This window comes from Varanus komodoensis, unplaced genomic scaffold (genome assembly GCF_004798865.1).
Source record: "Varanus komodoensis strain SLA01 unplaced genomic scaffold, ASM479886v1 scaffold115, whole genome shotgun sequence".
Taxonomy (NCBI): domain Eukaryota; kingdom Metazoa; phylum Chordata; class Lepidosauria; order Squamata; family Varanidae; genus Varanus; species Varanus komodoensis.
Genome location: NW_025335330.1, coordinates 631,292 through 656,459, shown reverse-complemented (window position 1 = coordinate 656,459; position 25,168 = coordinate 631,292). Strand labels below are relative to the sequence as shown.

Sequence of the window (25,168 nt, the reverse complement as noted above, 5' to 3'; positions counted from 1 at the left end):
TCCTGACATCCTGCCTGAAGCCCGGTGCCTTGAGCTTTGCCCCGCTGGAACACGTTCTGCCCTCCACTGCAGGGGAGAACAGCTCACGGCCCTCCTCCACTTGACGTCCCCTCCCATACCTAGAAGTCCCTAAGAGATCCCCTCGGAGTCTCCTCTCCTCCAGGCTGAAACGACCCGGCTCCCTCCGTGTCTCCTCATGCGACATCCCTCCCAGCCCGGCTACCCTTCTTGTGCAGAGCCGATTCTAAGCTGGCTCTCCCTCTCCGATGATGTGGAGCCCAGAACTGGATGCAGGACTCCAGCTGTGGGCGCACCAGAGTCCGGGTTAAGGTGTAACCTTTAAGCTAATTAGATCAAAGTATGTGAGGCTGCGTAACTACAAGGGGGAGGGGAGGGGGAGGCTTTCAAACAAGTGTAGGAATCTTAATGATAACATAAGCAAGAATTAGAAAAAAACTAAGCAACAAATTGAAGGAAAACTTAAAGCTTGAGAGAGTTGAAAGAACAGAAATTAATCAGAAATGCTTAAATGAAGAATTGGAAAAAGTAGATGTGCATAAGGAATTTTAAAATGGGGTAGGAATTTTGGAAGGTGTGCAATCCAAGCATTCACTTACAGATGCAACTAGTAAGAACCACACAGCAAGCCTGAAGAATTAGAAGGACTTTTAGGAGAACTGGACAAGAAAAACTGGTGGTAAGAGAGAGGGTGGTGATGATAGTTTTCTGATCCAAAGGAGGCAGATAGAAGGTCAGAAATGGCCATTAATAAGATTACATGCACCAAATCAAGGCTGAAAGTTTTATTTTCAAAATTGCAGAGTAGCTTAATCATTAAGTATTGTTAGGAAGGGACTTTGAGTTCCAAATCCAGTACTGGATAGAAAAGTTGAAAGGGAGGGTCAAACCTCATGATTTATCGCTTTGATTCCTTACCACCCAACAATGCAAGTAAACAATTTCATTTTTTGAGTGGGCAGCCTTCCAAAAGGCCTGTGAGAATGATGTGGGCATAATTGGTCTCTGCTGCGGCAAAGCTTTCCACAAAGTGCCCCACAGCATGCCGACACAGAGACCAGCAAAGGGCGGCCTTGACGGAACAGCCCTCTGGTGGGCCCACGGTTGGCTGCAAACCGGACCCAAAGCGCCCTTCCCGAGATTCGCAGCCGTTCAGGCAGCTGGGTGTCTTGGATCCGGAAGCCTCGCCGAGCCTCGACGGGTGCCCTCAGTCCGCCTTCTGATCGCTCGCATCCAGAGCTCCCCTAATCTGCACCGCGTCTATCAGCACCTCCCTGTTGGTCAGGACCAAGTCAGGGATATTTACCCCCCCACCACTGCCTCCTGGACCCCCTGCATGAAAAACCCTCCTTCTATAGTGTCTGGGAAGCGATGTGACCTGGCTGTCACCACCGAGTGAGTCTCCCAACTAATGTCCGGGAGATTGAAATCTCCCATAATTACTGTGTCTCTCCCCCGAGATATCCTTAGAATCTGGCCTGTCAAGACATCATCCAGGGTCTCAAGGTGACCTGGAGGGCGATAACAGACCCCCACAGTCAGATCTGTCTCCCTGTCAAAACCCCTTAGATTCACCCAAACCGCCTCTACCAGAGCCCCGTCTGCACTGCATTCTATCTCACTGCATCCTATCCCTTCCCTGAGGTATAAAGGTATGCCCCCTCCTCTTTTCCCCTTCCTGTCCTTTCCAAACAGGTGAACCGGTATCTATCTCCTAATTCTGTACAGTCAGACCCCAGTGACCAACAGGACCCAGACAATTCATTTCCCCTTCCAGGAAAAAGGGAAATGGTTCCAAAGCGTCTGTGCATGCCGACTATTAAGGTCTGCCCCATGCACAACGGGGTCGTGGAATAGCCCCTCCCCGGAAGACGAGCGCTGGAGGCCGCCAGAGCACGGTCCGAAGAAGCCCCAGCTTCCGTGCGCCTCCAGCGCAGGACTGAGAGGCGATCACTGGCTGAGGGGCCTCGCAGGGTCCAGCCGAGGGGAAGCGAGCATCTCCGCTGGAGCCGCTGAGACCAGCCGCCCGCCCGCCCGTTCAGGGAGCCGCGCCCACAGCTGTTTCTGATGTTCCCCAAGTTAAATCCCTATTGACCCGAGCGGGTTGTGGAGCCTGGCAGCACGCGGGACGCTTCCGCGCCCTCCTTGCCCGCACGCCGTGTTCAGTTTACAGGGCATGCAGCTCTTGGCTGGTCCCAGGTACCCTGTCTGGATGTGGCCCTGAAGGACGAAGGAAGCATGGGCCTGCGGAGGGCAGTGTTTTTACAAGCATGTCTTGGGACGGCACGGTTCCGCCCTGAAAGCAATCAAGCGGTTTATTAGCTTGCCATCTATAAAATATTAATAATGGTACTTACATTTGAATATATGGGCATAATCAATAACTACCCACAAATGTGTGAGGGTTTTGTAGTTGTTGTTGTTGTTGTTGCCCGATGGGCTGATGCCCCAGCTGTTTCTGGTGCCTCGACACCCCCCCCCCCCCCGCAGCAAGGCCCCCACAAGGCCAGCAACTCCGGCCTCGTCCTCGGACTCCCCTGGCAAGTGGTGCCAAGCGGAGATGAGTGCCCTGGACCAGCGGGGGGCCGGGGGCATGTCTGGCCTTCCCCGTGCATTCGTCTTTGACAGTGAAATGTTCCCACGCCACTCCTGTCCTCGCTTCGCTCCGTGACCGTTTAATGATGCAATTAATAATTTCCCGGTCTCTCACACTTCCCCTTTCTCATGCACTGGCCTGGGAAAAGGGCAGCTTGAGCCGGCAACGGTGTGTGGAGACATCTGGAGCCCCGCCCAGCTGGAGGGCAGGCAAGAGCCGCCCTGTGCTGGCTGAACACGCGCTCTGGTCATGCAGACCCCCGTCCAGCAGCGGACGAGGGAAGGCGCCCCGTCCTTCCCCACAGCTGCCAGAGCTCGTGCAGAGAGCCCTGCGGGCCACGGGCAGCAACAGTGGCTGTGAGTCCGTGGTGCTCAGGGCTGCTGGTGTGTTTTTGGAGGGCACCCCCCCTCCATGGGTGAAAACAGCAAGCCCTTCATGGTAGAGGGTGCCGGATCCAGTGTGGCCTCCGCAAATGGGCTCCCGCAGCGTCCATCCTGGTCTCCCGGAGCCAGGGAGGCATGTGCCGTTTGGCCAGAATGCTCTGGGCTCGCCACCCACCTGCATCCGAAGCCTGCGCTGCCACGGATTCCCTTCTGCCACGCTTGCTGTCTGGCCACGCAGAAAACGCCGGCGGCAGGGGACATGCAGCCCAGGTGGCCAGCCAAGTGGGATGAGGTGGGGCAGGGCAGGCAGCCCTGGAGGCCAGCCCCCGCCCAGACCCTTGGAGGCGGGCCTCGCCTGCTACTCCCGAGGCCCTACTGAAAGGGGGCCGCCTGAAGGGGGGCCCCACGTGCACCTCCCCACGGAGGCTCCCCAGCGCAGCCGAAGCCCTTCCCGGTGGAGCTGGACTCCTTCCCCAATGGATTCCCACCGCAGAGGATCATGGATCGCTCCCGTGGCACTCAGAGCAAAAGCTGCCATGGACAGGGGCCCCGCCGGCAGCGAGGGCGCCGGTCCGTCCCAGGAGCAGATGGTCATGTGCTTCCAGCTCACGGAGGAGACATGAGATGCAGGTGTGCCCATCCTGGTGAACGGCATCGCTGCCATTTTCCAACCAAAATTCGGCAGTCTCAGTCAAGACAGGCCAAACGGGAGGGCGTGGCTGGGGGGCCGCGTGGCCCAGGCAGGCCGGTGGGGAAGACGCCTCCCGGGCCGCCTGGCTGCGCTCCCCGGGGCCGGAGGGCTTCCGGCTGGCATGGCGGCGGGGGGTGCAGACAGGGGAGCTCCGGCAGGGTTTGGCCGCCTTGCCCAGTGCCCCCCGGCCGGCCCCCCCGGCTCGCTTTCAAGGGCAGCCCGGGCACCCCGCATGCAGGATGGCGCTATTCCAAGCCGGGTGTTACCCGAACCACCGGCCACGAGGCCACCCCAAGCAGGTGCCCAGCCTTGTGCCAGCGCAGGCACCACGCTGTTGCGTTACGGTTGAACAACTGAAGCTGCAAGCATGGCCAAATCCGTGTTCCGTTACATTTGTGTGCTTTTTGCACATCCGTGTGTGTGTGCGAGTGCCAACATTTGCTTTCTTCAAATGGCACAATTCGTCTCCTTCTTCAGAGCTTGCCAGGCTCCTGCTGCCAGGCAGGGAAGGGCAGGAGCTCCGGGCCAAGGGCAAACCCGGGGAGGGCCCCTTCCCGCTTCCCCGGCAGCGGGTCTCCGGCCATTTCCCAGCCCTCGGGTGCCTTTGCCCATTCCAAGCGGCTGAACCGACCCTGGAGGCCGCGTGGCTCGGCTGTGTCCGCTCCTCTCGCCGTTGGGACGTGGTTGCCCGAGTGGAACTTGGCCTTGGCGATAAAGGGATCGCAGAAAAAGGCCAGGCTGGCGCTGCGTTACTGTCCTGACCGGGCACGAGTCTGCTCCGAGCCCCACGGGATGGATTCCTCCAGCGATCCACCAGCGCCGGCCTTCCATTCGCCCTCCCAGGCCCCGTCTGGAAGGGCAGAGCTTCCCCATTATCTGGGCGTGGGTTGCACGCCTCCTTCCTCTCCTGGCGCTCTCAAGCGAGGAGGGAGCAGAGCACGGGGGATGAAAGAGGAGAGCTGGGCTAAGCTGATGCTCTGGGCTTCGGCTCTCAGCCAAGCCAGCCAGCCTGGCCATGGCCTCGGCGCATGGGCAGAGGAAGGCCAAACTTCCTGGGCTCCTGCCCCCTGTCCAGCCCTTGCATGGGGCCTCGGGGTCTGCCCCGGGGCAGCACGGGCATCCCCAACGTTGCCATCGCTGCCGGAAGTCAGCCATCCTCAGGGAGCGGAAGCGCTGCAGCACGGCTCCCGGGCAGCCCGCTGGGGAGCGGACTGTGCGTGACCCACAGCCCAGGGGAGCCGCAGGTGAAGCTGTGAGACCGCGTCCCGCAGGGCTCCTGGCAGCACCGGTCCTGCCGCCGGGGAATAGAGGTGTTTGCGTGCCAGAACGGCCTGCACGGCCGTCCTTGTCTCCCAGGCCCCTCAGGGAGAGCCCACAATTTCCCAACCCAAAAGGAAGGCCCTCCTTCTGGAAGGATAAGCTGGGGGGGGGGGGTCACACGTCACACACGTGCGAGGAAGAGGAGTCTGACTGGCTGGAGCCCCCGAGGCACAACGGGCACCGCCTGGGGGGATCCATCGTGGGAGATGCAGCTCTCCAAAGTGTTGTGCAAGCCACCAAGGGCCCCCCAGCCACTGTTTGGAAAAACAGACAGGGCTGCAAGCTTGACCAGGGAGACCCGAGAGCAGGGATGGTGAACTTTTAGAGGCCAAGTGCCCCAACTGCGAGCCAAAACCCACTTTTTTATCACAAAGTGCCAACTCTGCAATTAGTGTTGTAGTTTAGAAAAAGCAATTCACAGCCAGTCCAAGGCTGTATACATCTTTCCTTGGCAATGCACTGACCCGCCATGCGAAAGCTCGGATGAGGGGTGGCTAATGAGTCGCGGCTCGTGGCATCATCGCCTGGCGCCGCTGCTCCTTTCCGATCGTGCGCACGGCCCCTGTGTGCGCCGCTCTCCGATGCCCTGCTGCTGGGGCGGTGTGCGGTTCGCCTACCGACAGAGAGGGCTCTGCGTGCCCGCTGTGGCCCATGTGCCACAGGTTCGCCAGCACTGCCTTAGAGCCACGGTATCATACGATCCTAGAGCTGGAAGGGGCCGCGTTGCCCTGGGATCCAACCCCTGCCCGGCGCAAGACTCCGGGTAAACCATCCCTCTCAAAGGGCTGCCCAGCTGCATCTTGGATGCCCCCCCCCCGTGTGGGGCAGCCCACAACCTCCCGGGTAATCGGTTCCATTGTCCTTCAGCTCTAACAGTCCAGAAACTCTTCCTGTTCAGCTGGAACCTGGCTTCCTGTAACTTGAGCCTATCATGCTGCATCCTGCACTGGGGATGATTCAGAAGAGATCCTGCCCCCCCCCCCCCCCCCGCTCCACCCTCGTGTGGCAGCGTTTCAGCTCTTTGAAAAGCGCCATCCTATCTCCCTGCAATCTTTTCTTTCGAGGCTGAGCCTGAGCCGGCCCGTTCACCCCGTCCCTCCTCACAGGACTCTGATTCCAGCTGTCGGATCATCCTCGTTGCCCCCCCGACCCAGTTCCAGTTTGCTTGCCTGCATCCTTTTTGAAGCGTGGTGCCCAGGACTGGACACAGGACTGCAGATGGAGCCCCCCCCCGCCCAGGGCTGGACAAGGGGAACTAGCTCTTCACATGTTTTGGAAGTGATATTCTGTTAATGCAGCCCAAAAGAGCATCTGCGCTTCTTGCAGCCGCACTGTGGACTTGCATTCAGCTTGTGATCTGCACTGTTTCCAGGATCCTTCCCACTGGCAGCACTGCTGAGCTGAGGATTCCCCGTCGGCTAACGGTTCACTGGGTGCCCTTCTCCTAGTGCAGAGCGCGGCACTGGCCCCTCCTGAATCTCTTTCTGGTTTTGTCAGGCCATGTTCCAGCGTATCAAGATCACCTTGAATCTTGTTTCTGTCCTGCGTATTAGCTGTCGCACCAGTTTGAGGGAGAGTTTGCTTTGGACAGCCTGAGCATTCAGCCGCGGCCAGGAATCGTTGGGTCCCTCTGAGCATGGGCAGAGTGCCCCTCCACTCAGCACTGGTCAGGCCTGACCTGGAGTCCTGGGCCAGTCCTGGGCACCACAGTTGAAGAAAGATGCAGACAAGGGGGGGGGGGCTCAGAGGAGGGCAGGAAGGTCGATTCGGGGCTGGAGACGGAGCCCTGCGAGGCGAGGTGGAGGAGCTGGGCGTGTGCAGTCAGGGTCGCCCTCTGCGAGCACCTGGCAGGCATGGTGCTCCTCCCGGGCCTCTCCCCTCCGCAGTGGCACCTGGCAGTCCCGAATTTCCATTGGTGCGTAGAAAGGACACTTGGAGTGGCAGGGAAAGCCGAAGTCCTCTGGAACTGCAGCCGCTGCGTGGGTGAGACCAGCCCAGCCACCCGCAGGTCTAATGGCAGCACGCCCCCTCCCCACCTGCCAGGTAGAGACCCAAAGCATCTACACGCTTTCAGAACACATACAGAGCGTTTTCTGAGTCACATGTACTTACAAGCAGAGTCTGACCAAATAAGGGGAACACAGTCGAAAGAAGGTGAGAGGTCTGCCGAGAAAACTTGGTACAATTGCTCTGATCACATTACAGGGGACGGGCAGGAGGATTCAGGAAGGCCGGGGTTACCGGAAGTCTTGGCCGTGAGCTTGATCGTGCAAGTCAGCGTGATTGCAATGCTGCTAAAAACTGCTCTGGCCGCCCTGTCGGTTTTGCTGCTGTTTGCACAAGAGCAGACACTTGCAGGCAGGCGCCTAATGGAACAGCAGTGATAAACAGCAACCTAGGTTGGAATTCTCCTCCTCTCGGAAAAAGGGGTGCAGGTTTGAGTTTATAACACAAAGATGCAGATAAGCAGCCTTTTTCTATAAGGATCTGTCTGAAATTTCCCAACATACCCGATGTGTAGGGAACGTAGGACGCACCTCAGGGGTGCCCCGATGCGTGTAAGCCCCACGCTCAGAGGCTTAGGGCGACTTGGCGTGGGGGGAGGCGCAGTGAGGCGAGGCGCCGTCCCCCGGCACCTCCTGCTCCCACTTCACGCCGCATCCTGGCCCACCCCTCTGGCAAGGAAGGGGATGCCCCAAAGTGGGGGGGGGGGCTGCAGAGCACTGAGCATCACTTGGCCGGGCCTCCTCCCAGCCCGGCCCTGTCGGCCTCTCCCTGCAGCCCCTTTCCTGACCTCACGGAGGCGGCTGGGCAGGTCTAGCTGGACCGGCTGCGGAGGGGCAGGCTGGCGGGGGGGGGGGGGGGGGGGGCCCCAGGGGGGGGGGGGGGCTCAGTGGCCAGGCTCGCATCTGGAGTCAGAGTGACCCATGACACCCTCAACTCGGTCGTGGTTATGGGCTGGCAAGCCACTTATAACTCTGGGTGCCCCACTGACGGGAGCCCCCCCCACGCCCGTCCCTGGCAGCTCCGCACAGCTCCTGCCACCTCCCGCTGGGGCGCCCGTGATGGAGTCGGTCCAGCTTGCAGCCGCACTTCCCTCCTTCTGCCTTCGACAGTCCCTGCCTTGCCGCCTTCTCCGCGGAGAACCCCGGCCCTTCGCAGGACGTGCCCAAAGCAGGACGGCCTCCGGCCAGCTACTCCGGCCCCTGGGGGAAGCTTCTGGCTCGGTCTGCCCCTGAACCCAGTTTCATTCCCCCCAAGGAAGCCCCAGATAAGGCAGGTTTCTGCATAAATTTAAAAGGAACCCTCACTTCCAGGGGTTGCCAAGCTGCCACGTGTTTGCTGGAGCTCTAGAAGGGGTTCATTTCTGGGTTTGGAAAAGAGAGCGAATTAGGTTTTTTCCTAGGGCTGAGCTGGCAGGAGCGGCCCTGGGTCAGGAGGACCAGAAATGCCGGAGCAGCAGCCTGGAGAGGGGTGCCGGGAGGACTGTCCTGCCCAGCAATATTTTTCCTGGAGGATCCCTGTGAATAAAAGGTCTCGGGAGGTAAAGCCACCCCCCCCCCATCCACTAGACAAAGAGGCACCCAAACAAATCATTTTGGAGCCCCACCTGCAGGGGCGTGGGGGGGGGGGAGCAGCCTCGGGAAGAAAGCCAGTCTTGCCAAAAGGGGGCGGAGGCCTCCACCCACCCCTCGGGCCGACCGGACGCGCAACTAATGGGGCACCCGCGGCCTGCCTGGCTGGGTGGGGTGCTGGGTGGAGGAGGCAGCGGCCGCTTGGGGCCAGTCCAAGAACGGACTGGCCTGAGGAGGTCCAGGGCGTGGGGTCCAAGTGCAGCGGCCCTGCGGGGTTTATGGCAGGGCGGGTCTGCTGGCTGGGACTTCGGAAGCTGCCTCGCGTATTTTCCGGCGAAAGCCCCTGCATCGCTCGGTGCAGCTGCTGAGCTCAGCAGCGAAAAGGGGGAAAGGCTGCTGAAACACACAGCCAGTGGGGCAGGCGGTTATTGAGCCTTCTGTGCGTGCGTGCGTGCGTGCGTGCGTGCGAGCGAGCGAGCGAGCGAGCGAGAGAGAGAGAGAGAGAGGAGCGTCCAGACCTACTTGAAGAATGGCCAGGTGGCGGGCCCTGGGTGCTTTCGCGTTGCCCACCTGGCCCCATTCTGCAGCGTCCTTCTGCGCAAGGGAAACCCGCGCTGTCCCCAAATAGCCCGGGCACACGGGAGCCCGGCCACTGCCTCTCCGGGCTGGAGCAAGTCCTCGCCGGTGGTCCATCGTCGCCGCTCTCTGGGGCGGCGCTCATCTGAGATGAAGCACCGAACCAGGAGGTCCCGAGGCGCGGCGATTCCCCGTCGGAGCAGCTGCAGGAGGAGAGAAGCGTCTGGAGGGGTGGCCAGGGAGGTAGTTCCCCGGCCTGGCGCAGGGGCGGGGGGACGCACAGGCCCCCCGCCCCTTGGCCAGAGAGCCCCCGTGAAGCAGGCCCCGTCCCCCCGCAACACACACACGCAACACGGCAGCCTGGAGGTGTGGAGGGGCCGAGCTCGCTTGAGGGCGCTTCTTCACGGAGATCGGCGCCTGCCGCCGCGGAGACGCGCCCTGGGAGCAACAGCGCCGGTTTCCGGGTGTCCGCGGGCTGGCGGGGGCCAAACTGCCTGCCGACCCTCCGGTGCGGACGCCGCGCAGCGCTTTCAAAAGTCCCTCTTCGAGCTGAGGGGGAAGCCCGTGCTGCGCCTCTGGGGCAGGGAGGCGCAAAAGTCCTCTCTCGGGGGCGCGGGAGGGCTGGGGGGTGGCTGCCCCAGCCGCGTTGGGGTCGCGGCGCTCCTGCGCGTGCTCCTGCATCCGCGATCCGCGCAACCGGCAGGGACTGCGCGCGGAGTGTGCGCAGCGCGAGATGCGGCGGCGGGGAGGTGCCGACGTCTCCGGCGAGCGAACGGCCCGCGGGCTGGCGCTGCGCCCCCCCCCCCCCCCCCCCCCGGCTTGGGCGCCGGGATCGGCAGCGCTGCCACGCTCCGCCTGGTCCAGAGCGGCCGCGCCGGGAGGGCCCCTTCGCGCGCTGCTCAGTGTCGGCCGCTGCGGCCAAAGGGCTCCGGGGCTCCGCGGCTGCGTGTCAAGCTGCCTTCCGTCAGCGTGATTTATCTGCCTAACGGACGCAGTAGCTCGTTTCTGGTCTTCGGGTGCGAGCGCAACGTGCCGCCCCGGGGCAGGGAGCTTTGGCCACAGAGACCGGGCAGGCTCCGGGAGTCATTCACAGGGCAAAGATAATCCAGGCAGCCGCGGGGGCGGGGGGGGGGGGGGGGGGGGCACGAGGCCCGGCGGAAGGCGCTCCGCAGGTCGGACCGGGACTCTCCCCAGACAAGACGTTCCTGCCTCTGCGCTTGGAAAGGCTCCTTCACTTTTTTCTGTTTGATTTGTAAACTGCTCGAGCATTCACAAAATGACATTTAGATCCATAAGAATATAAAAGCATAACAATGCATATTGCAAAACCCTAAATAGAATAAGACCAAAGTAAAAACTAGAGTTAAAAACAATCAGGAAGGCAATGCATTTTTGAAAACTGAACAACTAAAGCCCCTGGGAAAATGGCGAGGCCTTGACTCAGTGCCCAAGAGCTCTCAGGGAGGGCACGTCACACCCGAAGGGGCCCCCACCTTGTGCCCTCCGCAGCAGCTGCCTTGCCTGGGAAGGCGCCTGACCAAGGGCCCCGAGGATGGCTTTGGGGTCTGGTGGGTACATATGGGAAGAGGCAGTCCTGTGGGCGGAAGCAGCCATGGGGTTTGACCAGACGGAGGACACCGAATGCCTGGAGATTATCTCACCTGACAGACGGTGGCTCTTGACTCAGTGTGCAAAACGGAAGATGGCGGTGTCTGTTCCCACAGCGAAGAGGACTTACCCGGCAGGTGGTCACGGTGGTCCGGCCTTGCCAAAAGCCGCTTTCTGGGCTCAGATGAAGGGCTGAGAGCCTTCTGGCTCGGCCTCGCAGGTTCTTGGGAGACATGCCTGCTGGCTACCAGAGTGCCGGCCCTGCTGCTCTGGGCACAGAAAGGGCCGGCTCTGGCCCAGCGGCCAGGACCCAACCAGGGATGCCGGAGCAGCCTGCAAGGAGCGCTTCTCCAGACCTCAGGAGCCCCCTGCCGCTGACCTGCCCCCGGCCCCGGAGACCTCCGTCTTCCACTTTTCCAGCCACCAGTCCGAGAAGTGCCTGCTGCGGCTTCCTGCAGGCCGTCTCCAGCTTGGCCAGCCAAGTGGGAAGTCAGCAGAAGCGACCCCTCCTTACTCTGCCTCACTCACGGCTCGTCGTTATGGAACTGCTTCACATGAGTACATATATACAGAGAGAAGGCATTGAAATCTACGCGCACCTGCATTTTATTTATTTATTTATTAAAACATTTCTATGCTGCCCCTTGCCAAAGCCTCATGCAGGAGGTAGTGGGCAAGTCCGTTCAGCTCTGGGTCTCGCACACGGGCTCTGCTGTGGTGCCAAGCAAGGGGTGCTGCAGGCCCATGCGGCGCCCCCCACACAGGGCCCCCAGTCTCGGTGGGGGCAGCCCTCTGCGGTGGCACATCTGCTCAAGGCCTCTGCTGCCCAGATTTAGGACATGGGTCTCCAGCAGAAACAATTCAGAGGCCCTTGGGAAGTGGACCTGACTTTTCTTCCATATTGCTTTTTTTCTGGTGAGGAAAAAGCTGGAAAAAGTGCTGAGAAAACATGGGGGCGGGTGGGGGGGGATTGAAGTAGCAGGTGGCCCCATCCAGAAACCCCACAGCCTTCTGCACACGAGGCAAGGCGATCACACAGCAATGGCCTCGTTTGGAAGCGTCCCGTGGGCAGGAGGGCAGGTCCCGGCAGCGCGTCCAAGCCCTCCCTGGAGGGGGTACGGGGGCCAAGGCACGTTCCTCGCAGCCTGGCACAAAGGGACAAAGCTCCTGTGCCCACAGCGTTCGCACTGGAAGCCCCCCTGGGAAAAGGCCCACCTGGAAGGGCACTCGAGGGGTATGTTTCCCAGCCGGCCAGCAAGCAGGGCCCCCGCAGAGCTCACCCAGGAGCCCCGGGACGGGGGCCTCGGGGCTGGAAGGGGGGCGCCCTAACGGGCCTCTGCTGCCGGACTGGGTGAGCTGGGCTTTCCCGAGGCTCACGGGCTGCGTGGGCTTGTGCACAGGGCTTTCATCACGGCGTTGGGTGGGGGAGCAGAGCAGTTGTGCACAAGGACACATCTGCAGGCAGGAGCAGTGTTCTCGGCCCCCCCTCAAAGAGACAGCAAGTCCACCGACGGGGAGGTGGGGGAACGGGGAAGCCCAGCGCAGGGCGAGAGACGGGCGGCTGCGGCCGGAGGCAGGAAGCCCCGTGACCGCGGCAGCGAGGCGGGCGGCAAGCGCGGCGGCCACGTGCGGGCCTTGCCTGGCAGCCGAGGCGCGGCGAGCCCCCCCGCCGCGGCCTTGTCAGCGCTGCGCCCGGCCCGCCCCCCCCCCCCCCCCGCCCGCCAATCTGCCGCAGTGGAAACTGGAGCGAGAGCGGCGGATTATGCAACGCGCCTCGGCCGCCAAGCCTCGGCTGCTGCGTAACTAGGGCACCGCGAGGGCTCGGCCGGGCTCGGCTCGGAGGAGCGCGCGGGGGAGGGGCGGCCGCATCCTGCCCAGTCCGGCGGCTCGGGAGGGGCCAGCGGGGGGGCGGCTTAAACAGGTCGATGCGCGGGAAGAGCGCGCTGCCAGTGGCCGACGAAGCTCCGCCGAGAACCCGAGCCCGCGTGCCCTGGAGCGAGGAGCTCCTGCTCCAGGGACGACCGTGCCCTCCAGAGTCGAGGATGCGCCCCAGCTGCGTGTGCTCTTGGATGTGGTGCTCCTTTCGTCACGGCCTGCGGCCCGTGCAATAACCCGGGATGATGAAATCCCGGGAACAGGAGCGGCGGGGCAGGAGGGCGGCTCTCGCAGCGGCTTGGCGCTCCGGCGATTTGCACGCGCGAGGCTGGCCCCGAGGGAGGAGAGAGCTCCGCGTTCCAGGACGTGCCGGGCTGTTGAGAGCAATTCTTCGCCGGCACCCCTCTTCCAGGGGGTGGGGAAAGGCGTGAGCAGCGGGCGCTGTGGGGGACCGTGTGGGTCGCGCTCCCGCCTGAGTCGGAGCCCCGGGCCACGATCCTGCACCCCCAGGGGAATGGCGGGGATGAAGCCCGAGAGATGGGACCGCCTCGCTCTGAACCAGAGCTGCTGCTTCGGAGCATCCGGCTCGGGGCGCGCAAGTGCCGCTCCCCCGTTGGTGGCGAGGACTGCCTGCTTCCAGGCGGTCCGATTCGGCTGGAGGGAAGGGCGTGTGGCGCCTCCCAGGAGGACCCTCTGCCCCACAGTGGGCATCCCTCTTCCTCCAGGCCGCCCCGTGGCTGAAGGAGCCGAGGGCTGCCCCGCACTCAGAGACGGGCAGCCAGAGATGTGCAGGCACAGCGGCCAAGAGGGGCCCTTGGCTCACACTGCGCTGTGCAGTTTCTGGGCTGGGGGAGCAGCCCTTCCAGTCTCACCCCACTGGGATGGACCTCCTGGATCCTCCAGAGCATGTTGGGGAGGGCTGGGGGGGGTGGTCCAATGGTGCTGAAGCTGAGAGAGGGGCTCTCCTGCACGGAGAGCTCCCAGGGGTGCGAGGGCAGCCCCAGAGGCATGGGACCCTCCCCGGCTGCGGCCATCCGAGGGCCGCCTGGAGCTCGGCGGAGCCCTGCTGCCAAGTGAGGGGAAGGCGCCCCACGGCTGCTGCAGGAGCCCCCATTCCCAGCAAAGCTCATGCTTGGCCGGCTCAAGCTCGGCACAGCACCCACATCGTGGCCCCGATGCCCCCCAGCGGGACGGTCCTTTGGCCGCCGAGTTTGCCAGCATCATCAGGGAAGCATGTCCTCTGCTGGGCCCCGGCGGTCTTTGGAGGAAGGTCCTGTCTGGCCGGGACGCTCAGAGCTGCTTCCCGGACAGGATGCGGCACCCCCCCCCACGACCTTCTGGCTCCCTGGAAAAGCATCCGGCAATAGAGCTGCTTCCGGCCAGGCTGCCAGCTCCCCCGCGGCCCAGAGGAGCCTCCGTTGCGGCGCAGCCGGGTGGCTCACTGTGGGTTGCAGTGGGCGGAGGGGGGCAGCTGAGGGAGCCCACCAGCCCGGCTGGCGCTGCTGAACTGGGGCAAGACTGGAGCCGGGTCCATGCACCGGCACAGCTGGGCAGGGCAAGGGCCCCATCCAGCCCCGAAGGCACCCGAGGGGACTGCAGGCAGGGAGCCCCCAGCCGTGGCAGCAGGGGCCGGCGTGCTCTCACCATGCCCCTCACCGGGCTCTAGGAGGAACAAGTAGCCGGGACGCATCGCCCCCCCTTGGCACAAAAAGGGGGAGGGGAAGTGAGGGGATCCAGTTCTGCCGAGTTCACTATATATTCTAGCACAGAATGTTTCAAATGAGTTCTCTGCATGTTCACCTCCTAGCAAGCCCTTCAGGCCCGGGGGCGGGGGCGGGGGGGGATAAAAATTCAACACATAAGTAAATGGAAATAATGGAAGCCAACATACTGCTAGACTAAACCGATTCCACGTTTTGACCGGTGGACAGTGGGAACGCTGTGGACAGCCTGTCCTGCCTTCAGAGAAGCTTTTGAGAAAGTGCCCCCGGATGTCTTGATTAGCAAACGAACTCCAAGGGGGCCGGTGGAGCCGCGACCAGGTGCAGCCACGGCTGGCTGCAGAACGGGACTCGGAGAGAGCTCCTCGGGGCGCCTTCTCAGATGGGGGGGAAGCAGCGAGGGGGGGACCCACAGGGCTCAGTCCGGGGCTCATTCATCATGTGGAGGAGGAAGTGCAGGAAACAATTGTCAGATTTGCAATGACACAAAACAGGGTGGGAGTCTTGTGGCTAATGAGGTGGACCACAAGTCTAATAAATTAGTAAACAGCTAACACCTAAAGACAGAGACACGGGGCAAGGCAATCTTGCTGGGCTGGACTGCTGGGCTGACAAAAGCCGAACGAGGTTCAGCAGGGACCGAGGCCAATTCTGCCCCTGGGGGCGGAAGCAACTGCATCTGCACCAGACAGAGAATACTTGGCTGAACAATGCCGTAAGCGACAAGGGTCTTGGGATTGTTGCAGAGCGCAACCTGATTCTGAGTCAACAATGCAATGTGGCTGCAAAAATAGCAGATGCTATTTTGGGCTGCATTAACAGAAATCTCGCTTCCCAGGCATGTGAAGTGGCAGTTCCCGGAGTCAGGCCTGGGTCGGCCTCCTCTGCCGTGCTGTGTCCACTTCGCACCGCAGAGATCAATGCAGGCCAGCCGGGGAGGGTCCAGAGGAGGGTGACGAGGATGATGCGGGACTGGAAAGAAAGCCCTTTGAGGGGAGACTGAGAGAGCGGGGCACGTGCAGCCTCCAGAAGGAAACAGCTCTCTAGAAGTGCGACACAACAGCTCTCTAGAAGTGCTGGAAGGCTGTCACAAAGAGGAAGGGCAGGACCCTGCCTCGCTCACCCCAGAGCACAGGACACGGCTCAAGTGACAGGAAGCCAGATTCCAGCTGGACATCAGGAAAAACGTCCTGTGACTGTTTGAGCAATACGACCATGGGACCAGTGACGGGGGGGGGGTGCGGCTCCCTCACACTGGGGGCATTCGAGGTGCAGCTGGACAGCCCCCTGAGAGGATGCTTTGACCTGGGGCCCTGCGCTGAGCAGGGGGTTGGACCCCATGGCCCTCCCAACTCTACTAAGTCCCCAATTCCAAGGCATCGCCGCAGGCGGCCACAGGAGCACCGGGGGAAGGCAGAGGCTCTGCTGCGGAGGCGGCGGGTTGAGCGTCTGCTTCCGCTCTTCGTCCTCCTGGTTTCGGGGCTGACAGAAAGGCTGCCAGGGTGTCTGCCTAGCAAAGGGGGAGGGATGGGCAGAGTTGGGCCACAGCGCTGGGCAAGCGCCTGCCATCCGGGACGCAGGTCTGATGCGCCAGCGGGGAAACGCAGGTGCAGAAGGGCCAGGCGGTCGGGCACTCAAGGCGGAAAACACTGCTCAGCCAAAACAACAAGATCGCCTCTGATTTCAGGCTCTGCAAACGGCATCCGGACAGTTCACACCTCCGGGCCTCTGGGATTCATCCTGCAGGCGGGGGTTGGAAACTCTGGTTCTTTCCGTGGGGGGGGGGCTGCTCCTCGCCTGCATCCTCCACAGCTGCAGCCTTCCTGTTTTGAGCAAAAGGCAGCGCTTCTGGACAGGAAGAACTGGCCGGCTGTGGAAAAAGTTGCTCTGGAAATCTTGTGCCCTGGAAGAGTGGAGGGAGACGGGGACGGCTGGGGCACGGGTGAAGTGGCCAGACACCCAGGTGACCTGACTACAGCGCCACGGGGGCACCTGGCCATCAAGCCCCCTCCCTGAACGCTCCCCTCCTCCCCGAGGCGCTCCTCTCGTCACGCGGCCTTCGCCGGCCTGGCCCCACGCCGGAGGAGTGGGCACACAGCAGGGCCCACTCCCAGCAGGGCCCCGTGGCCCACTCGCCAGCCGCCGGGGCTGTGCGCCCACCCCTCTCTCTGGCCAGAGGGGAGTGCGCAGTGGTGCGGGAACGTGGGCCAGTGCGGTCCTATGCCCAGGCGGCGGCCCAAAAAACTTGGAGGGATGCAGGCACTAGCCCGTGGCCTTCAAGGCGCTGCGAGGCTCCCGGGAAGCACGATGGGGCCTGGAAGACCCTTGGGGGCAACTCGTTCCAGAGGGGTGGGGCCACTGCAGAAAAGGCCTGGCATGCTGCACCGAGCTGTGACCGGCACAGCCGGCTGGTTCAGAGGGAGGCTGCAGGGCCCGTGGGCTCAGTGGCCCAGTCAGGGCTCCCCCCAGGCCCAGGCCCAGGCCCAGCCCCAGCACCGTGGGCCTGGCCATCCCCAAAGGCAGGCATCGTGGCCTGGCAGCAACTCCCCGTCCCGGTCACCCTCCTCCTGTGGCTGCTGCCCCCCCCCGGGGGCTTGGCGGTCCTCCTGCCCATCCTCCCTCGCCTGCCAGGGCCAGCACCTGTGGGGCGCAGAGGAGGAGGGGCAGGGAGCTTTGGCAAGCGGGGGCTGGCGGGACCGGCCTCACTGCCCCCAGCCCTGCCAGCCTCCCTCCTGGCTCGAGAGGCTGCCTGGAGGGGCAAAGGCTTGCCATGAGCCCGCCAGCTGTGAGGGGAGCTCCCCGTCTGGCCATGAGGGGGTTTGCTGAGGGGGGGGGGGGCGGGGGGGGGGAGCCGCTGGGCAGGTTGGCCGGCTGCCGGCCTCTTCCCAGCCGCCTGCGCCACTCGCTGGAGTCCTCCGTGTGCATGAGGAAGGCGTGTCCCGACTCCGGTGAGGAGGCCGCGACCTGCCAAACCAGAGCCGGCGGAGAAGGCCCGGGCACCTCCCGCCTTTCCCAAGCCCGGGCACGCGGCCTGGGCCGGCGCTCACAGACCGGCTGTGGGTTCTGAAGGAGCCCCTGGCTCCGCGACGCTGCGGATGGCGGCTCTTGGGGCTGCTGTGGGTCGCCAGCTCCGCATGGCCCAGCGAGGAAGCGCCGAGTTCCCTTTGCTCAGCGCTCGGCAAGCCCCCTCTGCAGTCTGCGTCCCGTTCTGGACACCGCAGTTCAGGGAGGATGCAGACAGGCTGGGAAGGGCTCCGAGGAGGGCAAGGGGGACGATCTGGGGACTGGAAGCAAAGCTCTGTGCGGAGAGGGAAGAGCTGGGCATGTGCAGCCTCCAGAAGAGAAGGTGGGGGGGCGGGGAGAGGGGATGGCACTCTTCAAATGCTTGAAAGGCTGCCATGCGGGGGGGGGGCGGGGGGAGGATTTCTTCCTTATCATCCCACAGTGCAGGGCAGAGTGCAGGAATAAAGGCTCCAGTTCCAGGAAGCCAGAATCCAGCCGGCTGCCAGGAAAAATTTCCTGACTGCTAGAGTAGTGGGACAATGGAGCGAACCGCAGGCCTGCAGGTTGCGGCCTCTTCCCTCCCCCCCCCCGCCCCCGGACGCATTCAAGCTGCTGCCGGACAGCCCCGGAGGGGGGGCGGCTTAACTGAGGTTGGGCCTGAAGGCCTCCTGGCCCCTTCCATGGTTCGATTCTGCAGTTCCATGAAGGTGATGCGGCTGCCACACGGGCAAATGCCATTTCAGGCTGCATTACTAGAAGTACCCCTTCCCAGTCAGGCGAAGGGTGAACGCCCCCACACTAGTCAGAGCTCAGGTTAACAAAGACACAGGAAGGCTGGAAAGGGTTCGGGGGAGGGCGGCAAGGACGGTCTGGGGCTGGAAAGAAGACCCGACTGGACAGCCGGGGGGGGGGCTACCTCGCGGGCCTGCGCCTTCCTGGCTCCTTCCAGCTCCGGGTCTGAGAAAACGGCCCAGGAGCAGCAGAGCTGGTTGGGGAAGCTGGCAGCTCCGGCCTGTGGACTGGCGGGGGGGGGGGGCCCCCAATCACCCTCGGGAGCCGGTCCCTGCCTCGTTTCACCCGGGCCGGGGGGGGGGTGGCTGGGAAGCCCCCTGCTCAGTGCGTTGCCTCCGTGGTTGCTTGCAGGGCTCGGGCCCGTCTCCAGAGGAAAGCTCCGCCCGGCGGCAGGAGAGGCCACTGGAGCCTCCCGGAATGCAAGGCAGGGGGCTTCGTCTCTGGGGGCTTCGTCTCCTGCAGAGTCCAAGGCAACCTTCCCGCTATGCTCAGCCGCCACCTCCGGTGCCACCTTTTGAAAGGAGGTGGCGGCGCCCCCCCCCCGCCCATTCCGCACTCGCCCCTCGCCCGCTCGGGCCTTCCCGGTCTGGCGGCGCTGCTCAGGAGCCGGGGCGAGGAGGCCCGTCCCCCCACTCCGCTCCACTGGGACGCGGCCGGGAATGGGCGGGGGCTCCCCGGCTGGGCGGCAGCCCCTCCCCGGGCGGGGGCATCTCCGTCTCTGCGGCGCTGACACGAAGGCGTGCAGGGGGCGTGTGCACACGCATGTCCAGCGCGCCTCCGAAGGAAGCCTCCGCCTGCGCCGCCCCCGAATGCCCGCCGAACCGGACGCGGCGGGGAGCGGGCCTGGAGCAAGTGGCCCCCGGGAGAGCCAGGAACCCTGTCCCCGCGGCGGCGGCGGCGGGGGGGAGGCTCCCGCCCTGGAATGCGGCCTCGGCGCGTTTCCCGTCTCCCCCCCCCGCCCGCCGCCGGCGCGCATTGTTTGCTGGCTGCCTCGCTCGCTCCGCGGGCGGCGAAGCGAAGATCCGGGATTTCCTGTTTTGACAGAGATCCTCCGACCGCGCTCTGCGCCTGGGGAGGGGCGCGCGGCTGGGCCCTCGCAGCGCAGCGCAGCGCAGCGCGGACACTCCTTCCCTGCGCTGCCCCTGCGCTGGGCGGCCGGAGGTGCGCGCCGGGCGCAGAGGCCGGAGCGCCCGCTCCCCGCCGCCGGCCGCCTGCAGCCCGGCCTGGCTCGCCCTTGGCGCAGCGGGGCGACTGCGAGGAGGGCCGCCGGCAGGAGCGGAGCGCCTGTCCTGCGATGGGTCGAGGGGCGGGAGCCCAAGAGGCGGGGGGCGCGGGGAGGCGCGGCTGCCCGGCTGTGGGGGCACCGCGCCGGGCCCCAGCGGCCCTCCCTTGGGCACCAGCCCTGCTTGTGCCACAGGGGTGCCTGGGTCGTCTGTGCGACCTGTTCCTGGCACACATGGGGCCGGGAAAGAGGCCGCCCTGCCTGCCCGGCCCCAGAGACCTTGAGAGCCCAGGAAAGGACGGGGTCTGGCTGCCGGGGGCCTCTGTGGCTTGCTACCCGTGACAAATTTCCCCGGGGGGGGGCCTCTTCAGGGCCAGCGAGCCGCCGCCAACCGGGCATGGGCAGAAAAGAAAATGCCCTCGCCGCTCTTGCAGGCGGCTCCCGGGCAACCACCGCAAGGCATGCCAGCGCAGCGCGGCGGCTCCCCTTTCCCCTTGCAAAGGCCAGCCTGGCATCCAGCTTCTGCAGTCACCATCTCTACAGCCCCTGAGCCGCCCCGTGGAAGGGCAGTCCGTGGCCGGCCCACGTACGGCTGTTGCTGTTATGCAAAACAATTCACATGAGAACCCAGGCTATCATTTTGTTTCAATATAACCTCTCTTACGCAATAACAGCTCCCACAGGTGTGTGAGTGTGGGCTTTGAAGCTTGCCTGGCGCAATGCCCAGGAAGGGCTGGCTACCCAGGTGCAGCAGGTACCAGCACAAGACACCACTTGGAAGATGTTCCAGCATGTTTAATCTCCTTTGGTTTCTCTTGACAGCTGTCAAAGGTGAACTGTAAAGCAAAACTAAAGGTATGAATCATAGGGTAGGAAAGTTGGAAGGGGTCATAAGGGTCATCAGGTCCAACCCCCTGCTATTGCAGGTCACATCCCACCCAGATGGCTGCCCAGTTTCTCCTTGAATGTCTCCAGTGCGGGAGAGCCCACCGCCTCTCCAGGCAGCTGGTTCCACTGTCATATTGCTCTGACAGTGAGGAAGCTTTTCCTGATGTCCAGGCTGAATCTCGGTTGTCGCAACTTGAATTGGTTATTCTGTGTCCTACACTATGGTATCAGTGAGAAGAGATCTTGACCTTCCTCTTTGTGACAGCCTTTGAGGTACTCATAGAGGGATACCATGCCCCGCCCCCCCCATCTTCTCTTCTCAAGGCTGAACATGCCCAGTTCTCCCAGTCTCTCCTCACAGGGCAGTGTTTCCAAACCCTGGATCATTTTTGTTGCCCTCTGGCAGACCCTTTCTAATTTACCTGCATCTTTCTTAAATCTTGTTGCCCAGAACTGGACACAGTATTCCAGGTGAGGTCTGACTAGTGTGGAGTAGAGGGGAACTACTTCTGCTCATGATTTGAAAGTGATACTTCTGTTAATGCATCCCAAAATAGCATTTGCCCTTTTTGCAGCTACATCATGTTGGCTCATATTTAGCCTGTTGTCCACAATTACTCCAAGATCTTTTTCCTTTTCAGATCTGTTGAGCAATGGATTCCCCGTCCTGTATTTGATGCATTTGGTTTCTTTTTCCTAGGTAGCAGACTTGGCACTTGTCCCTGTTGACTCTCATTCTGTTGCTTTCAGCCCAGTGTTCAAGTTTATCAAGATCGCCCTGGATCTTCATTCGGTCTTCCAGGGTGTTCACTATTCCACCCAGTTTAGTATCATCTGCAAATCTGATTATCTTTCCCTGCACTTCCTCATCTAAACCATTCACAAGATGCTGGAGAGCACTGGCTGAGGACTGCACCCCCCCCCCCCCGCAGCCCATGAGTTGCCTCCCTCTAATACGAGAAGCTGCCAGTGATGAGCATTCTTTCTGTCCAATTAACAGCCAGTTTGGGATCCACCTAATAGTTTTTTTATCTAGTCCACTTTTTCCTATTTTGCTTATCAGAATTTTGTGGGGCACTAAGTTGAAAGCTTTGTTAAAGTCTAAGTAAATTATGTCCACAGTATTCCCTCTGTCCATTTTGGAGGTTACCCAGTCGAAAAAATGCAATTAAATTAGTTTGACGGGGTTTATTTTTGATAACTCCACATTGGCTTCTATTAATCATGGCATTTTCTTCAAAGTGCTTGCAGGCAGATTTTTAAATAATTTTCTCCAGAATTTTTCCAGGGATTGATGTCAGACTAACTGATCTGCGGTTCCCTGTTTTCTCTTTGTTTTCTCCTTTTTTGAAGATAGGGACAATGTTAGCCCCGATGATCATGAGAAGAAGATGCCCTCTTTCATTAAGATCCTCATAAAGTTTCTTCTCCCCAGAAATTCTGCACGCTGGTGGCCGTTTTGCCATTGCCCCTGGCCCTTCAAGAGGTTGAGACAGAGCAAAAATGCTTCCTTGCTCCCTTTGTCTGTGGAAAATGGGATTTGACCGCTTGGACAGTCAGTCTGGGCATCTCCTATGGCTGCCCAAAGCCCCCATTTCCCTCTCAAAACTACCTTTTGAAGGGATCCAGATTCTTGACAGCTCACCATTAAAACCTCGTGTCCTAAGCAACAGGAGGGACACATTTTTGCACCTTCCCAGGCACCTGGAGGCTCAGGAAAACATGCAAAATGTGCACCGGGATGGGGACTGGCAGGGCAGGAGAACACAGAAACAGAGTAAGCCAGAAGGGGCTTCGAAGCCAGAGCCATCTAGTCTGACCCCGGCTCCCACTGGCTCCATTCATGACATGCCTACCATGTGCATGCCCAGCCTGTCCTTGAACGCCCCCACTGGTGGGGCCTCACCCACCTCCCTGGAAGCCCCTTCCATACCCTGGGGGTCGGAACCATCAGGAAGTACTTCCTGGCATCCAAACTGAATGAGAGGTCGTTGAGGCCCCATCGGTGCGGGTGTTCAAGGATAGGCTGGATGTCCACATGGTGGGCATGCCGTGAGCAGAGCCGACTGGTGCCGGAGGTCAGACTAGATGGCCCGAGAGACCCCTTCTGCCTCGCTCTGTTTCTATGTTTCTATGAGAAGGAGAGGCGAAGGAGGGGACACTTCCACAGAAGCCACTGAGCTCCCCAGGGCACGTCCCAGGAAAGGGGGCTTCTGGCACGGGAAGGCAGGGCGAGGGGGATGCTGAGAGACTAGAACAGCCCCGGAATGGCCTGTTGAGGCACTCTTGCTCCCGAGTGTATTTGCTGAGCAGCATAATTAGCTCTGCCAACGTACAAAGAAGCAAAACAAAACAAAACAAGACAGCTCCTACTCTTCCCTGGCATAAAGCACGGAGGAGGAGGAGGAGGAGGAGGAGGATCCTACCGTGAAGGGGGTGCAAATCACAGCCCGTTTTTTGCACTTCAGCCACTCACATGTTCATTTCTCTCAGCAACTCGCCACTCCAGCCTCTTCCCTGTCATGCCAGGGCTGGTCCCCATTGCGCCTGAGCGGCAGGGCACCCCCAAGCCAGGTCCTGTGGTCTTGGCGAGGGGGGGAAGAAGACGGCCAGAGAGCTGGAAACCGCTCGGGGTTGCAGCAGGGAAGGGAGCAGAACTTGGTCCTCCAGCAGAGTGTTGTGGAACATCTGTGGGAAGCCCAAAGTGGGGGGGGGGGGCAGGAGGGGCCAACAAGCCGTGGCAGACGACTGCCAGGCTCACAAGGGGTTGCTTGTGCACCCAACCACAGTTGACCCCAGCTGGGTTAGCGTGATGTGTGAATGCTTCCAGTCTGGGGAGACTCCACTCAGCCACTGGGTGACGTTGGGCCGGTCACGGACGCTCAGCCGGTTTTGCACATACTTTTCTACTTACCCTGGGAATGTCACTAAAGAATTTTCAAATCCACTGTGTAGTGGGAACACATCAAACATCTTCCAGAAAAGGAACATCTTTGCAACATCAGAATCCAGCAACTGGATACCCTGCTAGCTACTCATTTTGCAGAGAAAACCATCATGTACCAGATGGGAGGCTCTGGACTGGGGGACAGCCAACACAGAAAGTGATAAGCTTCTAGGCAGAGCGGAAATGGCAGAGGCTGAGGCGAGACCCCTGGGCCTCACGCGCCCTTAACGAGGGACGAGATGTTTCCCTTCTCTTGGAACTGAGGCTGTTTTCTTTGGAGCTCTTGGTCTTCCTGTGCAGGCAGATAACCCAGAACGTCCCTGGCACGGTGTTACAGTTCTGAGCTGTCGAGTCGCCTCCGACTTGGGCAGCCCTGTGAATGGTTGTCCTCCACGTCTGTCCGTCCTTCACAGCCCTGCTCAGCTCTCGTGCAGGCGAGGCCGCGGCTTCCTCTAGGAACGGATACACCTCAAGTTGATCCTCCTCCTCCTCCTCCTCCTCCTTTGACTTTCCTGGCATCAGGATCTTCTCCTGCAAGGCTTGCCTTCTCATGATGTGTCCGAAGCATGACGGCTTCAGTTTTGTCCTTTTTGCCTCCAAAGGAAAGTTCTGGCTTGAGTTGCATGTCTTTCTGTTGCTCCAGGGCCTCCATTATTATTATTATTATTATTATTATTATTATTATTATTATTATTTCCATAAAGCTTTCCTCCGGCACCATTTGTCAAATGCACCCATTTTCTTCTGGTCAGTCGGCTTTCCTCCCTGCCCAGGTTTCACACCACACGTCACGATTGGGAATGCAACGGCCTGGGCGATCCGGTGGAACATCCTTACACTGGATCCTCTTTTCTCGGTCCTTCATAGCTTGCCTTCCAAGTCTGTCCCCTTCTAATTTCTGCGCTGCCATTTCCCTTCGAATTAAGGACTGAGCCGAGTATGTAAAACCTTTCACAATTTCTGTTTCTTCAGAACCGTTTCTCTCCTACGGAAAGGCCTGCGATTCCTCTGCTGCTGGCCTTGTTTCCTTTGTTTCGGCCGCGTTCCGCACAGCGAGCGCTGCCTGGCCATTCCATCCTTGCTTTGCCGCTTCCAGGATGCCCTGACTCACACTCCCCACATTCACGGCTCCAGGGGGACGTGTTTTGCGGCGAAGGGCTCTCCTCCACCTCCGCGCTTGTCGGCCTCCAGACTTCCTTTAGCATTGATGGAGTCGCTCCATTAGTGATGGCACTGTTCGTATGTGTCCTCTGCTCTTCCCCAGTCGCTGGTCAAGGCCTCCGCCCTGGGGGCTCTCATCTTCTGGCACTATTATTTATTCATTAAAAGCTTTTATATCCTGTCCCCTACAAACGTCTCATCTGGGATCGCTTCATCATAGGGTTACAAGGTGAGAATATTCAGGAGGGCTTCACCACGGCCGCCTTCTGCACAGTGAAGGACAGAAGGCGAGGGAGGGCAGGGTGGCGCCACCGAAAGCATGAAGGTGACCTTAGAACAAATCAGGGTACCCCTGGAAGTGGGCCGGAGGTCAGGCGAGCGAGCGAGCGAACGAGCGAGAAAACAGGGCAGGTGGCACAGAGGCCGGGCAGAAGGCGAGAGCAGAGATGGACCGAGACTAGCGAGGGATGCTAAAGGCAACCACACTTTCTTCTGGGTCCGATGGAGAAAGAAAAGGTGGCTCAAATTCATGTCAGACGACAGAGAAAGGCCCCAGTGCCTTCTCCCAAAAGCAGGTCTATGACAACCCCCCCAAAAAAAAACCCAAAGAAATGAAATAGGGACTGAAGAAGGGTCGGAGCTGGAGAGTAATGCACAAATGGTCAAGCGGCACCCAATCGCCAGCCGGTCGAGGTCGCTTGTCGGTCTCCCGGAGAATCGGCCATCCCACCCGAGGCCGTGCCAGGTCAGCAGAGCAGATGGGCGCTCCCTGCGCCTCGCCGGCCCCGGAGC

The 25,168-nt window shown here is 61.3% G+C and overlaps 1 protein-coding gene across 1 annotated transcript in view; it reads left to right on the top strand.

Moving 5' to 3' along the window:
* Nucleotides 1-10,771: 10,771 nt before the first annotated feature.
* The window catches only part of LSG1 (large 60S subunit nuclear export GTPase 1), a 37,321-nt gene continuing 22,924 nt past the window's right edge, over nt 10,772-25,168 (top strand). Inside the window, exons 1-2 of the mRNA XM_044421126.1 lie at nt 10,772-10,904; nt 13,055-13,345. Coding sequence (XP_044277061.1) covers nt 10,772-10,904; nt 13,055-13,345 — 424 coding nt within the window. The remainder of the gene's footprint in view (nt 10,905-13,054; nt 13,346-25,168) is intronic.